The sequence below is a fragment of the Echinops telfairi genome, unplaced genomic scaffold, assembly GCF_000313985.2.
Source record: "Echinops telfairi isolate 266 unplaced genomic scaffold, ASM31398v2 ScPeMD7_21;HRSCAF=78, whole genome shotgun sequence".
NCBI lineage: Eukaryota > Metazoa > Chordata > Mammalia > Afrosoricida > Tenrecidae > Echinops > Echinops telfairi.
In genome coordinates this window covers 11,691,648-11,707,810 of record NW_022103918.1, presented here as the reverse complement: position 1 = coordinate 11,707,810, position 16,163 = coordinate 11,691,648, and the positions used below count along the sequence as shown (strand labels likewise).

At 40.3% G+C, this 16,163-nt stretch overlaps 1 protein-coding gene across 1 annotated transcript in view; it reads left to right on the top strand.

Annotated features, from left to right (window-relative positions):
- BCAT1 (branched chain amino acid transaminase 1) overlaps positions 1-16,163 on the top strand; it is an 80,416-nt gene that overhangs the window by 16,758 nt on the left and 47,495 nt on the right. Inside the window, exons 3-5 of the mRNA XM_045288439.1 lie at positions 803-1,003; positions 7,019-7,129; positions 11,495-11,614. Of these exons, the coding sequence (XP_045144374.1) occupies positions 803-1,003; positions 7,019-7,129; positions 11,495-11,614 (432 nt within the window). The remainder of the gene's footprint in view (positions 1-802; positions 1,004-7,018; positions 7,130-11,494; positions 11,615-16,163) is intronic.

Sequence of the window (16,163 nt, the reverse complement as noted above, 5' to 3'; positions counted from 1 at the left end):
AGCCACTTACTGTCGATTCTCCACCTCTCTGTTTTCAACGAGGAAAACATTGGCTTTACTCCTCATGTCTTCTGTAGTATATCCATAGGATTAAAAAAGAAATTGTATGGTAAAATACATAATATTAAAATTTCCACATGAACCATGTTTAAATGTACAATCCAGTGACATTTATTATATTAGCAGTGTTGTGTGACCATCAGTACTATCAATTTCCAAAATAGTTCCATCATCCCTAAATAGACACTCGGTACCCATGAACAATAACTCCCTGTTTCTGCTGCCCCGTGTCTCTGGTCTCCCACAGTGCACACGTAGAGTTTTGAAGACTCAGATCAGAATCCTCTGATTGTGGCTTGGAGCAACAACCTCCAGCAAGTAGAGGTTTTATTCTTAGTGACATTTATTGAACATGACATTGTCAATTAAAAAAAAAAGAAAAAGGAGGTCACCCTTTCCTTCCCAAAGGCCCAACTTAAATCTAGTGATGGCAGGGATGTGTGTTCGATTTATGTATCATTTTACCACATCTGCAATTTTGTCCCTATTTGGAAATGCTACTTAATTTCGAGTCTCATATTCAGATATGCAGTGTTACTGCCAAGACTTAACATGATGCAAGCCTACTTTGTTGGGTTCACATCGTGTCGATAAATATTGGAATTCATTCTCAAGCCAAGGGATTCCATTGTTTCATAGCAAAGGACGTTGCTGTTGGTGTGTTACCCCGTGAGTCAGCCAGCCCGTGGAGGGAGGTTCATTCTGTTCCTTTTCTTTGATGACGCTGATTTTTATTCTCCAGGCTACAGATCTCATAGTCACACCAGCCACCGTGTTAAAAGCAAAACCAGATCCAGATAATCTGGTTTTTGGCACGGTTTTCACGGATCACATGCTGACAGTGGAATGGTCTGCAGAATTTGGCTGGGAGAAACCTCAGATCAAACCTCTCGAGAACCTGTCCCTGCATCCCAGCTCGTCAGTCTTCCACTACGCCTTGGAAGTAAGTACACGGATGGAAGGCCGTGCGTGGGACGTGATGGCTGTGATCGCACACTTCCTTCCTATCCTTCCCTTCCCACCTGCCAAAATGGTTGTTGAGCGGTATGGCGTTTGCGATATTTACGTGAGGAAATTGTACTACTACTTCCTGAGGTGCCGGGGAGTCAATGTTGACAGAATAGCCCTGTCCCGAAAAGAAGGTTTCCTTGACGAAGGTCAATATGGACGCACACTGCCGGATCTTTTGCTCCTTGGAGCTGCCCACCTTTCTGTTAGCAGGGGAATGGTTAACTGTTTGTGCCACTCGGGCTCCTAAAGGGAAAGCATTCGTGTCTTCACAGTTTCTTTGTCCTATTAAAGTAGAATTGCACAAATGACTTAAACTAATTTTAAAGATAATCTTGAATTTCCTATAATGTCAATTAGCAAAGACATTTAGAAGAAATGAGAACAGCTGGGAGAACATTTAGCAATCATAAGCCGGTGTTTTACGAAGCCACTCCTCAGGTCTTATCCTGATGGAGAAGGGGCCATTTAGTACAATGTTGGGGTTAGCTTTTAATGCCAACTGCATGTTTTTATGACCAGCAGTAATGTGTAGTTGTGCGTGTTAAGGGATACGTAATTAAATGTCCTCTTTCAGGCTTGATTTGAACTAATTATAAGCATAAAATACTTAGAGGTCAATTCTTCCCTTCATCCGTCTCAGGATAGCAGTAGCCAGATGGACAGTGTACTCCCTACTCCTTGACACTCATTTTATCCTACTCCTTTTCAATGTGTTGTACAGAATATTAAGGGCATTGGAAATAAACAGTGACCTACCTATCAAGGGATTAAAATATAGTAATAATAAATATTCATGATGATACTGATAAAATGATAACTACTGTTGTCTATTGAATTCCTGTTGTATGCATTGTACAATACACTTTATATGGATCTTCTAATTTGGTTTGCTTAAGTGAGAAGGCGTATGGTTAGGGATGCAGGCCTGAGTCAAACTTCTGAAATTCCAATCTGTCTTTATCCCTCCCTAAGGAGCTTTGCAGCTTCCCTGGGTGGCACAACGATTGAGCACTCAGCTGTTAGCTGAAACGTCAGTGGTTCAGACGACCCAGAAGGGTCTTGGGAGATGGGCCTGACGATTTCCTTTGTAAACCTTGGGGAGCCTCATCTCCTCCAACGCACTTGGGACGCACCATGAGTCAAAATCTACTTGACAGTAACTCACAACAGGGAGCTCTGTGACCTGGGAAATGGATTGAATCATTTTGTGCCTCAGTTGCTTCACGCTAAGTTTCTTTATCAAGTTAGGGTAGTGGTAATATCTACTATTTTTATTGTAAAGATGAAATAAGCTAATTTATGCCTGTAGAAAAATGCCTAATGATAGAGCAGTTAACCTTGTCAATGATAAAATTCTAACCTTCAAGGGAGAATTAGAATTTTGGAGAGCTTGTATTCATGCCCATGAACTTTGCAACTTTTCAATACTGAATACGTTTATGATATTTGTGATGCTATTAACACAACAAATTTTATTTGTTTTTATAATGTAAAAAGGAGTATTAACATTAGGAAAATCTGCATAACTCAGTGACCCAGCATTTTCTAAATGACCATTGCTTGACACTACAAATTTATGCATAGGAGGAAGATCCCCACAGAGTGTAAAGTGGACTCTGAGGACTTTTTAAAAGATCATTTTTTGGGGGGCTCTTACAGCTCTTATAACACTCCATACATCGGTTGTTGTATCAAGCATGTTTGTACATATGTTGCCTGTGATTTTTTTTCATGTTTTGTTTTGGCTAGTCTGAATTCGACTGTCTGAACTAGGCTGAACCGGGTTGCACCAGATTTCTGTTTTTAATCTCCTGCCAGTTAGAAGGGCTACTTGCCTGTGAGACTTGGAGCATGGCAAGGAGGCAGCCGCCAGTTTGTTGTCTACTCATGCTTTCTCTCAGCTACTCTAAATCTAATAGAGGTGATGCTGTGAAGTAATTCAGAGGTGATTAAAAACCCAGATTTAAAGTTAAATCAAAGACAGATTATCTTGAGTGAGCCTCACATTAGGACTTGCTGAGCTAAGTCCCAACATACAAAAAACCCAGATGAACTCAGTGCCATTAAGTTGATTCTGACTCATAAGTAAAAGATTTCAAATTGCACTTTCCCATCTCTTCTTATCTTGATGTCCATCCATGGGCATTCCACTCACCCCGGAGGACCTCAAGCATGCCCAGGATTTTCTCTTCTTGACTGCCTGCCCTCCTCAACTTTAGACTTCCTTGGCTACCCAACCAATGTATTAGCTAATTCTTTGTAATAAAGCCATTCATGGGTAGGAAAGAGGGAACCGATTACATGGAACTGTGTGTGACCTCCTCCCTGGGGGACAGACAACCGAAAAGTGGATGAAGGGAGAAGTCGGACAGGGCAAGATATGACAAAATACTCATTTATAAACTATCAAGGGCTCATGTGGGAGGGAGGAGCGGGGAGGGAGGGGGAAAATGAGGACCTAATGTCGGGGATTTAAATGGAGAGAAAATGTTTTGAGAAATGATGTACAAATACGCTTTACACAATTGATGTGTGTATGGATTGGGATAACAGTTGTATGAGCCCCTAATAAAATGTTTAAAAAAAAAAAAAAAAAAAGCCATTCATATTACACATATCTCCTCCTAGCTCTACTTCTCTGGTTGACCCTTAACCGATAACATAAACCAATGGACTGTAAATGACCAGTATGGAAACTTCATTGACGTGCTTGCAGGTTCCATAGTTAACTGCTCTTTAAGAAACCACCACTCCTGAAGTTTCAGGGTAGTATCAGAAAAATATTCACAGTTATCTGAAAAGGCTATCAAAATTTACTTCTCTCTTTTTCTACATTCTTTATGAAAGTGGGCTTTCTTACTATACTTCAAGCAAAACCTAATTGCTGGACATTGAATACAGAAGCAGATTTGAGAATCCAATTGTTTTCTTAAAAATAAAAGATTTTCCATAATTTAAAATGAGATCACACTTTTCACAAATTCTTTTGGAGAATACAGCTATTTTAATTGAAATGTTCTTTGCGTTAATCATGTTTTATTATAAAATATTTTAAATTTCACACTTCTCTTTACTATGAAATCAGTCTATACATATCACATCAAAATAAATTCTTTAAGGTCTTCATAGTAAGAATCCAGAGATGAAAAACAATTGAGAACTAGACTGGGTTGACTATAGAATAGATGTATTATATGCAAGTTCAAGTTGAACCTACTGCCATCAAGTTGATTTTGACTGATAGCAATCCTATATAGGGTTTCTGAAACCATAAATCTTTGTGGTTGGACTTGAACTACTGGCCTTCTGGTTAGCAGCCTAATGCTTGTCCCATAGGACTCTAGGGATTCTTAGGTTCAAGCTGAAGCTAAAGGATGTTCAAACCAATCCACAAGAGCAAAATTATAACCTGAGCATATCCCGCCTGAATTTAGAGTCTGTCTCAGGAATACAAGTGGATGCATTGAACTAATGATCAAAGACTACATGAGTTATGAGATGACATCAAGGAAGAAAGCAAATGTTATTGAAAGACAGCAAGAAAGAAAAGACAAAAAATGTGAAGAAATTCTGAAACATACTCTTGAACTTAGAGTAGCTAAAGTGAATTGGATCAATGAAGTAGAACTGAACAGAAAATTTAAAAGCAGCGCAAGAACATAATGTATTTTAATGAAATATACAACGAACTGGAGTTTAAAACAAAGGGGAAACAGAGCATATCGCCAGTTGAAGAACTGAACAAAAGATTCAAGCATTGATTTGCAATGTTCAAGGATTCGGTGAGCAAAATATTGACTAATGCAGGAAGCATGAAAAGAAGATGAAAGAAGTAGAGCTGTCAAAAGGGATTGGTTGGCATTCAAACATTTCAGGAAGTCCCATCTGATCAAGAAACAAATCCAACCTGCATTGAAGGCAATTGTCAACAAAACAAAACAAAGCCCAAACTTCCTGCATCAAGTTGGTTCTGACTCATAGTAACCAAGACTATAAATCTTTGTGGGAGCAGATAGCGGCTGGTGGGTTTGACTCACTGATCATGCGGTTGGGTAGTAGTCCAATCCTACCTGACAGCACCACCAAGAATGGATGGAATGCCAATTGAAATGTGCAGCCAAGTGATGCAACCCTGGAAGACTTACTATCGTTACCTGGTCAACTGGAATAGAAGAGATTCATAGTTGTGCCCATTCCAAAAAAACAAACCAGTGACCAAACGACAGGAAATAGTGAACAATGTTGTTGATATCACATGCATGTAACATTTTGCTGAAGATACTCCAAAGATGGTTACAACAGTAGACCAACAGGGAATTGCCAGCAATTCAAGCCAGATTCAGAGTAAAGTGTATTATATAAAATCATCTATATGTAGATTTAGGGATATACATATGAAAGTTGGACATTGAATAAGAAAGACTGAAGAAAAATCAATGCATTTGAATTGTGTTGCTGGAAAAGAACAGAAGAATACTGCTAAAAGGACAAACAATACTCTCTTGGAAGCAGTACAACCTGAGGGCTCCTTAAGGCAAGGATGGCAAGCCTCTGTCTTACATATTTTGGACATGTCAGGAAAGACCAGCCCCTAGAGAAGGACATCATCTTTGGTAAAGTGGAGGAGTAGCGAAAAAGAGGAAGGCCCTCAATGAGATGGATTGACAGGTGGTTACACCAGTGGCCTCAGGCATTGGTGCAGGGTCATGCAGGGTTTCATTCTGTTGTGCATAGAGGGTCGCTATGGGTCAGAACTCACTTGATGACACCTAACAGCAACAACAAGTTGAGGTCAGAAGATATCCTGTTGACACAATATGAATAAAAATAATTAAGGTCAGAGTCCATGGGTGGTATAAACGTTAACACACTTGACAGCTAACAGAAATCATGGAGATTTAAGTCTGCTCAGAGTCCCCTTGAAAGAAAATCTGGTGAGAAAATGGTTTGGTTTCTGTTGGGAGAGACACTGCGACTCCTTCCCAGCTGTAGGCCAATTTCCACAAGGCAGAGATCAGACATTCCATCTTTCTTTATCCTATTGTGACACCAACTGTTCCTTCCACAAAATTCGACTTTTATGCGGGGTTCAATAATTCATTTTAATGGCCACACACAACTCAGAGAGAACTCTCAAAATTATGAGGGTTTAACAGGACACTACTATAAACCTGTATCAGAAAACCTAAAGATAGACATTGGTCCACAGCAACTCCTCTCCTAATCGAGCAGCCAAATCTCTCTCTGGTCCTCAGCCAAGTGGTCCCTGTGGCCTCTGCCTCTGTGGGCCAGGAAGCCCTTCTGAGGTTCTGTCTCCCCATCTCAGAGTCTCAGCACTGCCCCTCTGTTCTGTCTCCGGGTCTTTGAGCTTCAGCCTTTGGCTTCTGTGGGGCACGGCTTCTGGTGCCTCCCTGGAGGCAGGGAGTTTGAATGTGCATTGCTGGTGGCTCTTCTTCCTTTATGGTCTTGGGAATTCTCTCTTCCTGCTTCGGAAATCTCTCATTCTTATGACCAGAGGAATGGCGAAACTGACCACTCCTCAAAGTTCTTTCCTCCTCATTTGCATGGCTCTCCAATCATTGCGTGGGAGTTAAAGACAAATGAGCAGAAGAGCCAAACTTCAGCAATTTTACTCACCCAGACTTGGTGATTTACTTCTGGAGACAGAACAAAACAACAAACCAGCCATTGAAAATTCTATGGGGCATAGCTTCACTCTGACACATGCCTAGAACCTACTCAATGGACTCTATTTTGAGGTCACTTTGAACCAACAGGAAGTTGAGTCTTACATGATAAAGGAAATGAGCACTCCTAGAAAAATCACCCTTTTGAATACAGATTATTTTTATGTCATTATTCTCTTAAGTATCTCTCTTGTCTTCAGTTATTTTTATGTTATTTTATGTCATTATTCTCCTAAGATTTGTTTCTCTTTTATCTTCAGTTATTTGAAGGATTGAAAGCATTTCGGGGAGTAGATAATAAAATCCGACTGTTTCGACCAAATCTCAATATGGATAGAATGTACCGATCTGCTCTGAGGGCTACTTTGCCGGTATGTAATTTTTGGGATTTCTTTGAATGCCTTGGGTAACTGAGTTTATACTAAAGAAATCATTTCTAAACACTTAGGACAGCATTCAATACAAGCCATTTGTTTCTGGTCTACTTTATAATTCAGGAAATTTATCAGCAGCCCTTATGACACTGTGGGCTACACTGTGCTAACTACAAGGTGATTGGTTCAAATCCACCAGATTCTCCATGGAAGAAAGATAAGGCTGTCCACTCCTATAAAGATTAAAAGCCTCAGAAACTCACAGGGGCAATTCTACTCTGTCCTATAAGGTTGCTAATGAGTTGGCATATTTGGCATATGAATAGTCCATGGCAGTATTTTTTGGTTTTATTTTTACTTTGTAATTAGTGAGGTAAAAATTGGGCTAATTCTACAATGATTTACTTTAATGAGTGTCTACTAGATTAATATACATGTGGGAGATAATAGGGTAAGGAAAAAATGTCTTAAGCTACAATAATTTTGATTTAAAGACCACATAGAGTTATCATGTTGAAAGTAGATTGTAGAGGGTATGGCACAGATATGGGGACTATTTTGCCATCATTTGAGAACAACAAATGTCTAGTGGTCTGACTCATCGATGAGTTGGAATTGACTCAATGACAGTGTGTGATAGTGATTGGACTAATTATTTTTATAGTTTATCCCCAAACCAGATATTAAAATGCTTTCTCATGGTCACTAGATCTGTTGGTAATATTGTTTGGCAGAATTCACTATGAACTTAATTAGATATGCACCCTGCGGTTGGCGTTATCTGCCTCCAGTCCCTGAGCCACCGTAGGCTAGCTTTCTGAACTAAAGAAGTCTTTTCTTTTGTGTCCATGTAGTTGGCCTTCAGGAACCCAGCTGTCGCTCAGCGTGGTGGAACCCTGAGGTCCCTCGTCTCCCCTAGCTTTTTCCTTCTTCCGCTTCATTTTGTAAGCCAGGCGTCACCCACTTCTTCGAGAGGTTGTAATATAGTAACAGGGGAAAGGAGGGTAAGTTATGTGGACTAGGTTCTAGCTTCGCTCTTAATCATTATAGACAGATCTCTGCCAAGAAGTGGAAAACCAGGCCAGAGGACAGGGAAGGAACCCATATTGGACACAAGCTCTGTTAATGCGGAATCTCATTTATTATGTAACTGAAACAGGATTAGTGTAGGGTGTATTTGGAGTCAGAGTCTTTGAGAAGTAAACGGATTAAAATTTGGTGTCATATTCCTGGCCTATTTTAGCATAGCAATGGGACATTGTCAAAAAGATACGTCTTTGTACAGAGACTAAAACTCGAGCCCAGAGAGTAAATGACTTGCGTCAAATTGCACAAGGTTAAGTGACAGGGCCAGAAATGGCACCCAAGTCTTTTGATTCTGTTTGTGTTTCCACTAAACCATTTCTCTAGGTGGCAGAGGACCCAGCAAGTGATGGCCTGGCCCGTGTGTGCGGCAGCCCCACTTTCTGTAGCATGACTTCCCTGGTAGCTGTTAAAGGTTTTTAGGCAATTCCTAATGTCCCTAGTCCTAGTCAGACACTTGTTTCCACGTCAGTTCTACCGTGCATAACTCGTTACATTTCTGCTTTCTCACATGAATAAAACTACTTAAGCCATTTTACAAACGGTCACCCTCTAGTGTATGAAAACCATTTTGCTTTGTTTTATTTTTTTCTTACTCTCATTTGCTTTTGCCCGTTTTCCTGTGATCAGTGTCTTTTGATTTTTGGATACCTTTGGCTTTCTGATTAGCATCCTTTGTTGGCTATGGGCTAAAAATATTATTCTTACGTTTTTTGAAGAACAGAATCTTTAAATAGACGTTTACAGTTAAATTTTATCAATTTTTTCTTTCTCTATAAGTTGTGCTTTATGAGTTTTATTTTTTTTTTAAATTTCCTTCATACAAAAGATAACATTTACTGACCAGAGCAAGACTGAGAGAACCCCAAGTCTATGGCTCTTAGTCACTCCAGGTCTGAACTCCTCTGTGCTCAATGTTTAGCTAAAGACGGGTCTATAAAGGGAACAAGAACACAAGGGAGGCACACATGGCTGAGAATCATCAACCATTGGAGATTAGGAGGGCAGCCTCTAATCAGTCAAGGACAAAGAGAATTATAAAAGGAGGAGGAGAGGTAAAAGGGTAAACACAGGGAAAGTGGCACAAGCGATGTTACATTAAGAGGATTTCAATCAATGAGATGAAACAAAATGTAAATGAATTGTTGAATGGAAAGCTGATATGTTGTGTAAACCTTCACCCAATTCACAATAAAAAAGTTTAAAAAGATAAAAGAAAGCGTACAAGGGAACATGGGTTGCCATGGACGGAATGATGTGCCTCCGCAATCGGTGCTGTAGAAATTCACCTCTCTGTCGCTGCAGGAGCTGACGGTGGATGGGTTATGAGTTAGGCCATCTGAACTCACCAGCCTCTCCTCAAGACAAAGCGGTGGCTTTCTACTGCCATAACGAAGGGCAGCGTTGGAAACTCACGGGGACAGTTCTGTCCTATCCTCTTGGAGGGTCACCATGAGTAGGATCGCTGGCAGTGAGTTTGAGTGTCTATAGCTATACTTGCTGTTTGAGTGCCATTTGCAAGTGTATTGTCCTTGTTAATTGGGAAAGGTCAGTGTAGGGTGTGTTTTGAGATTAAAGTCAAATAGAAATGTGTGGGCCGAGATGAGCGGGGCAGGGATGGGGATCAAACTCATCAGTAATCAGTGAGTCGAAGCTGAAGGGACAAGGACCGTTCTCCTGAATTTGGACTGTAGACTTCTGGCTTCCTGAAGTATAAGACAACACATTTTATTTTGTGAAAGACCAAAACAGAAAGAAAAAATCTTTCACTGCTTTAAAGATGAAAAGGTATTTTAATGTTCTTATCATAATTATTTTTAAACTTTTTAATTGTGAATGAGATGAAGGTTTCAGAACAGATCATCAGTTTTGCATTCATTAGCGTTTATAAATATCATAATAGTTTATCACACTAAAGTATTTAATCCAAATCCAACTGATCTTTATATTTTATAAGAAGTAGGGAATAAACTTCGTTTGCATATTCATACTCCATTGTCCTAGCACTTTTTTGTGTAACTCCCCAAACCAACCAACGCGCTGACATCGAGTTGTTTCCAACTCTAGGACCCTCGATAGCTGTTCCAAGGTGGTGGCAAATCTTTACAGGAACAGCCTCAGTTTTCCCCTAAAGATTGACTTGTGGATTTGCACTGCTGTCTTTGTGGTTATCAGGCCAATACTTTGCCCACAGCACCACCAGGGTTCTTATTTGTGACAGCATTCACCAATTCAACATTTCTCATCTGTATAGTTTAGTGACACTAATCACAATTGACCCCCTGTATCCTTGAGTTCCCTATCTGCAGATTCAAGAAAGTATCTTCAGGGTGGTAGGGGACCAACTAAGTGGTCAGAGCAATCTCTCAAACGAAAGTATAAAGTGGTATTTAAATGGTATACATTAACAATGCCAGTTGGACTGTTAACTGCAAGGTTGGTGCTTCAAATCCAACAGTTGCTCAATGGCAGAAAGAGGCGGCTATCTGCCCTGGCAAAATTGTGAACTTTAGAAACCCTACATAGAGTTGTAATGAGTCATGTTTGACTTGATGGCAGTGAGTTGGGTTGAAATCTAGAGATGAGTTATGTTTATAGGAGGATACACATAGGTTACATGTGAATACTGTACTGTATTCTATAAGGTACTTGAGGATCTGAGGATTTGGGTATAGGCTGGGGTGTCCTGGAACCAATTCACAGTGGATACCAAGGGATGGACCCTCCATTCCCGTGGTGTGCCAACATCGTCAGTGTGTGTTGTCCCATCCTCACTAAGAGAAACCCAGTGTTTTCTAAACAGGGACCCAAGCTCTCAGTCCCTGCAACCACTCGTGAGCTTTGATTTCTATACACTGCCTATTCTTGGTATTTCATATATGTGATACCGTATAGTGTTTGTCCTTTTGTGACGGGCCTGTTTCACTCCGCATGCTTTTGAAGTTCATCTCTGTTGTAGTATGCATCAGTACTGCACTCCTTTTATGGCTGAGTAATATTGCATTGCACGCATCCCTCCCATTGTTGGTCCCTTCAGCTACTGACATACAGGTAGGTTGTTTCTGCATTTTGCTTTTTGGTGACTCGTGCTGCAACGAACATTGTGTGCTTATACCTATTTACATTGTGAAGTAAAAATTTACCAAAAATGCTCATAGAAAAACGTGATTTGGCTTCTCTTAATATTACCCAAAAAAGTCCTACAGCTTCTACAAGGATCATTTCTTACTGCTTATAGGAGAAGATGTCATCATTAACTATATTTTTCCTTTTTTTCAGGTATTTGACAAAGAAGAGCTTTTAAAGTGTATTCAGCAACTTGTGACCCTGGATCAGGAATGGGTGCCGTATTCAACATCTGCCAGCCTGTATATTCGTCCTACCTTCATTGGAACTGAGGTGCCTATTGATTCTGTCTGGGAACTTTGGTGGGAATGTTATCATCGTCTATTTTTGAGTGAAACATTTGTCATGTCGTTTGAGGTAGCCCTAAAGAGTATCTTTAATGACTCTTTCCTTCTGATTTATGGAATTTAGGATTGAGCAAACATTTTCTGTAAAGGATCAGATTGTTAATATTTTAGGTGTAGTCGACTATCTAATCATCTCTGTCATAACTACTCAACTCTGTCACACCTACAATACCATAAATGAGTAACTGGATGAGCAAGGCTGTCTGCCTTTCCGTGAGCGAGACTGACCTTGATTTCCTAAGTTACCAGTGCTACACCTCCTTTGCAGGTGGCACTTCTTCGTGGTAGGAGTAGATATAGATATGGTTCTGGAAAGTTAGGGAGGAAGAGTTGGTCTCCTGAGGTTGGGGATTATTATTTGGCAAAGAACGGGACTGGAGAGAGGGAGGGACAGTAGAAACTGTTAAAGGTTGAAGTTCACAATGGGAGTAAGGGAAGGTATTTGAAAGTTTAAACAAGAAGGCCTGAAGAACTCTTAGTAGGTAATAGATTGAATGGACATACTTGCTAACGAAGGCATGGACTCGTAGGTGCCTGGAGAGGCTAAGACTATATGAACGTTCTGCCTGTCTTTCTCTCTATGAGGTAGCTGAGCCCTGAGGAGTGGGTGATCTTGAGGGGTAACAGATGAGTGGAAATTGAGTGTGGGTGGCTGGTAAAAGAAGGGGAAGGCTATGGAGATCTTGAGTAATACATAGAGTGAGGCACAGACTTTTATTGCAATAGTCTAGCCATTTTTTCTTCTATGTTATTGTATGGCTATCAGGTTCTCTACTAGGTTACATGAACGCAGGGGTTTAGGGCCATAAGAATAAATACCTCCCCCTCACAGAAGGGTCGTAAGGAAGGGATGAGCCAGCCAGGGTGCAGTATAGCATCAACAAAACACACACCATTTCTGCAGTTCTCTACTGCTCCCTCCCCCCTTCCCCCCAATACACCCCCACTATCATGACCCCAGTTCTTCCGTACAAATCCGGTTAGACCAGAGCATGTACATTGGTACATATAAGAGCCCTCAATACACGGAATCCAGGACAGATCAATCCCTCAGGAACAAAAATGGGAGTAGTGATACCATGTGGATAGGGGGAAGGTGGGGGGAGAAATGGGGGACCTTCTAATGATCAACATATAAACCCCCCACCCAGGGGGACGAACAGTAGAAACATGGGTGAAGGGAGATAGAGGAAGGTGTAAAATATGAAAATAATAATTGATAATTTATCAAGGGTTCACAAAGTTGGGAGGGTGGGAAAGGGAGGGGAAAAAAGGCTCAAGTAGAACAAAAATGTTTTGAAAAGGATGATGGCAACTTATGTGCAAATGTGCTTGACACAATGAATGTATGGATTGTTATAAGAGCTCTAAGAGCCCCCAATAAGATGTTAAAGAAAGAATAAATACCTCCTAAGTCAGTGGTTCTCAACCTGTGGGTTATGACCCCTTTGGGGGTCGAACGACCCTTTCACAGGGGTCTCCTGATTCATAACAGTAGCAAAACTATAGCTACTGTACTAGCAATGAAATACTTCTACTGCAGTAGCAAGGAAAATAATTTTATAGTTGGGGGTCACCACAGCATGAGGAACTGTATTAAAGGGTCGCGGCATTAGGAAGGTTGAGAACTACTGTAAAGCAGTCCTTTGGTATCTGTTGAAAGACCAATAGGAATCAAGATATGTAATGAATTTCATGAATCACAGTCTTTTTAATAAGCCTTAAAATAATTAGGGCAGTTTAAAAGTCATGTAATTATTGTCAGAAAAACTAACCACTTACAACTCAGAAATTAGCATGATACAAATAACACCCAATAACGGGCATGGGTTGAAATACTCATGCACCACACAGATGTTGAGCTCATTCTGTGATTTTCACACATCACCGTCTTAGGGTGACTGTGTTTGTTACGGATGTGCTGGCTGGAGGACTGAGGTGAGTGGCTTCCAGTTGATTCTAATTCTTTCATCAGGGATGACTACCTTCTGCTTCAATGGTTACATTATCTGGCTTTCTGATAGCTTCGGGAGCCCCGGTGGTGTACTGATTCCTCGTTATTCTGATCAGAAAGGTCAGCAGTTCAAAGCCACCAGCCACTCTGCAGGAGAAAGATGAGACTCTGCTCCCATAAAGTTTTAGTCTGGGAACCTCACAGGGGCAGTTCTATCCTGTGCTATAGGGTCACTATGAGCTGGCATCTAGTCTATGGTAGTGAGTTTGGTTTTCCAGTTTTTTATGATGGCTTCTCTCTTGTCACGACCGTCACAGAAGAATTACAACTAGTGGATTAACTAAGTCTTTTCTTTGGAAGGTATGTCGATTTCTTTGAATGAGCTACTACATATTGGGAAAATGTATTGAGTGATATAACTATTAGGTGCCCTGTCTCTGTTCCCTAACTACGTATAGAATATATATATTTAAAAGTCAGATCCAAATCTAGGTCATCAGAGCCTGAATATCTGGGATACTGTGTTTAAACATTCTCTCCAGAGATCTCTTAGCCACTTTAATAACCACCCTAAACTTTGCTTAGTTAAATCAAAGGAATTAAACATATACCTAGCAATCTATAATGGCTTATTCCAGGGCCTGGGAATGGGCACAAAAGTGCAAATATTTATGTCTTTGAGAGCTGAGCTTCATCCTAAGGGCAGGGTGTTGTGTTGAGTTTCGTGGGCCATGATATGATAATCTAGTACAAATTACTACTTCTCACCGCTTAGAAGAATTAGTAGCTGCTGTATAATTATAGAGTGATGGCCAGCAGCCCATGAATTTTATTCTATCTGTACAAGTGTTCTATCTCTCTGGGTCTTTACGTGCTTCATAATTAACTGACCTTTTGCTTCAAACTATTTTTATTGATACATGTTGTAGCACTGTTTTTGTACAATTCCTCAGACAATTTCCAATCTTACTTGATTAATAATTGAACCCATTTGAGATAGTTTATTGTGCCAGCCTGGCTGGTAAACACAAGTGGGATTGACTGAGGGGCGGAGAGATGGATGGCTTGGTGAGCCTTGCCTTTCTTGTCTCTCGCTCTGTGATCATTGGACCAGTGTGCGGCTGCCTTGCTTGTTCTGTGCCTCAATTTAAAGGCTACACAGCTGTGGGACGCCTAGCCTGTGGACTGTGTTGTTGTAAGTTGAGGTCCCTTTAAGACTTCTCTGGAGCTGGGGACTGGTGGTTGGTGACCTGCCTTGTGATTGGATGCTGTGCTGACATAGCCTAGCTCTCTCTACAAATAGAGGAAGATCTGGCAGCAGACTAGACTTGAAGGACTGCTAGTCTCTCAACTTTCTTTCACGACGTGAGTTGCACTGAGCCATTTGTAGTGCTTTGTAATTTAACTGTTTATTTCTTGTATTGTGTATTTATCTGTATATGATTTAACAGTTCATTTCTTGTTATATATCTAATTATCTTTATAAATAAATATATTAAATTATCAGCAATTTGGTTTTATCTCTCTCAAGAACCCTGTCTAACACACCATTACTACAGTATTTTTAGATTTAAAGTTATTATAAACAGAAGGTGACATTTAAATGTCTTTAATTAGCTAATATCTAAGTAGATGGCAGTGATTTTGTTGTTTTCTAAAGGAACATGAATTGTCACGAAAAAAAGAGGTCATGTACTAATTACTAGATGGAAACTTGGGGTTTTTTTTTTTTGTAGAGTTTACATTATTAAACAAATTGTCAAACATTGATGCTTAAAACTCACATAAAAAGTTAAAATTAAAGGGTAAAGTAATTTGGATCACAAAAACATTCTTTGAGGCTGAAAAACGTTTCAGGATCATTTTAATCAATATCTTCTCAAGTATTTAGTCATACATTATGAAATCTTAATATCGATCTATATACATATAGTTATAGGTTTAGTATTAAGGTAGCAGATGAACATAGGGCCTCTATTCAAGTACTCCCTCAATACAAGAACACTTTGTTCTAATAACCTGGTATTCCATGATGCTCACGTTCCCGACACAATTGCTGAAGACAAGTGGATGCATAAGCAAATGTGGTGAAGAAAGCTGATGGTGCCTGGCTATCAAAAGATACAGCGTCTGGAGTCTTAAAGGCTTGAAGATAAAGAAGCAGCCATCTAGCTGAGAAACAATAAAGCCTGCATGGAAGAAGCACACCAGCTTGTGTGATCACGAGGTGTCAGTAGGGTCAGGTATCAAAGACCCAGAACAAAACATCATATTGTGAATGAGGGGGAATGCAGAGTGGAGACACAAAGTCCATCTGTAGACAATTGGACATCCCCTTACAGAATGGTCGCTGGGAGGAGACGAGCCAGTCAGGGTGTAATATAGCATTGATGAAACATACAACTTTCCTCTAGTTCTTTAATGCTCACCCCCCACCCCCACCCCCACTATCATGACCCCAAGTCTACCTTACATATCTGGCTAGACCAGAGCATAAAAGCTGGAAATCCAGGAAATCCAG